The following is a 1754-nucleotide window of genomic DNA, read 5'->3' on the forward strand; positions in this document are numbered from 1 at the left end:
GCTGCAAATAACCCCTGGCCAGGCTTGCTGTGCCCCACTCCCTGTAGCAAGGCGATGCTTGGAGAGGAGAACTAATTGCCTGCTAATTGGCTTGTTGACAGGTGTCAGCCCTGCCTGCAGCCCGCTGAAAAATGTGCCTTCATTAGCGTGCCCAATTTCCCATAAATAACACGGATGTGCTAACTTTGCCTGCTCTCCCCCTCCATCTCCCCTCCCTGGGGTCTGATGCTGCTTTAGGGTCTTGACCAGCTTTGAGGGGCTGCTGGCAAGGCCCAGGGCTGCTGTCTCCCCGCGCTGCCCTCTCCCTTGCACCCTCGCCTACCTTGATGGCAGCCGTGGCAATCTGGATGTGGTGGAGCCGGCGCAGTGTGCTCTCCCGGTCAATGAAGTAGGAGGCTGCCAGCTGGTGCAGGGTCTCCAGTGAGACCCCCAAGCTGTTCCCGGCTCCCCCGGCGGGCTCTGCCCTCCGGCTCAGCTTGCGCTTGTCCACAAAAATGGTCAGGGACTCCTCTCCTAGGGGGACATGCAACACTTTCGGGGGGCTGCTGGGCTCCCCCCATTCCCCTTCTTGGTTGTATTTCTCCTGCAGTGCTTATTTTCCCACCCTCCCTCCTCTGCATGCTGCCTTGTGCAAAGGAAGCAAGCAGGGAGTGAGTGGGGAGCGAGCACACACCAGCACTCACCTCCCAGCGTGGCGGCGAGCAAGAAGTGGGTCCCATACTTTTTGATGAGGCTGTCAGTAATCTGCTGGGGGCTGGGCCGGCGTCCCAGTAGACGGATGTTGCGGATGAATTCGGGGGCCAGGGGAAGCGGCAGGCTGAAGAAGTCTTTCCTCTCCAAGGCCAAATTATTCACCTTCCAGCGAGCAAACTCTCTGCAGGAGGAGAGCAGCGGTGGGGAGAGGGTTGAAAGCCAGTTCAGCAATGCCACATGCACACTGTCCCCTCCACTGTTCCCGGTTCCCACCTCAGGGCAGGGGATCAGTAGGTGGAAAAACTCTGGTTGGGACCATCCTGACCTCCCCATCGCCACGGCGGAGGTGAAGGACCTTCTTCATGTGCTTGCCAGCTATAGATCCAGCCAGTACAAAAGCATCCCTCCCTAAGCCATCGATGGCGATAACAAGCTACAAGCAGCGGAGATGCCTGACATTGATTAATCAGGCACCTCTGGCAGGCATTAATCACAGCCCAGGGCAGGGCCAGAGCCTTTTCCAGCCCACTGGGCTGGATGGGCCTCATCCATCCTCCATCCCCACGCCTACAGATCTGGGTGAAAATCCAGTATCTGGGGGTTTCATGGTTTTAAATATTGGCAGTGTTTTGTAGGAAGCTGGAGGCGTTGGGATGTGGTGGGGTTGGTGGTAGGTCCCCTCGTAGCCCTGGAGGCTGTGAATGTGCCCCCCCATTGCACCCCCGGCATCGCCCAGCCCTGGGGAGGAGTTGCCAGCCTGCTGCTGCCTCGAACTACCAACAGTCCCATAAACAACCAGCAGCCAGTTTCAGCCTAATCTTCGGCATTTTGCTCTAATTAAAACCAGGCGGTGGCTTTCAGACAGTTTAATTAGGACTGGTTGGGAAAGGAGGGAGAGGAGGAGGGAGGGGTGGATGGTGCAAAGCAGCTGAGAGGCTTGGTGGGTGCTGGGTTGCCTCCCAGCATGATTTTTGGGGCCAGGAGCAGCGCTGGGGGTGCGGGAGGAGGGATGCTGCCTCTCCCCTTGCACACACACGCCCCGGGCGACCGCGTGCGTGTGG

The 1754-nt window shown here is 58.6% G+C and overlaps 1 protein-coding gene across 1 annotated transcript in view; it reads right to left on the reverse strand.

Annotated features, from left to right (window-relative positions):
- Positions 1-1754, reverse strand: part of BRINP2 (bone morphogenetic protein/retinoic acid inducible neural-specific 2) — a 5657-nt gene that overhangs the window by 2733 nt on the left and 1170 nt on the right. The window contains exons 3-4 of the mRNA XM_009320743.1: positions 684-874; positions 323-513 (exon numbers count right to left, since the gene is read on the reverse strand). Coding sequence (XP_009319018.1) covers positions 323-513; positions 684-874 — 382 coding nt within the window. The remainder of the gene's footprint in view (positions 1-322; positions 514-683; positions 875-1754) is intronic.

This window comes from Pygoscelis adeliae, unplaced genomic scaffold, assembly GCF_000699105.1.
Source record: "Pygoscelis adeliae isolate BGI_AS28 unplaced genomic scaffold, ASM69910v1 Scaffold402, whole genome shotgun sequence".
NCBI classification, from domain to species: Eukaryota; Metazoa; Chordata; class Aves; order Sphenisciformes; family Spheniscidae; genus Pygoscelis; species Pygoscelis adeliae.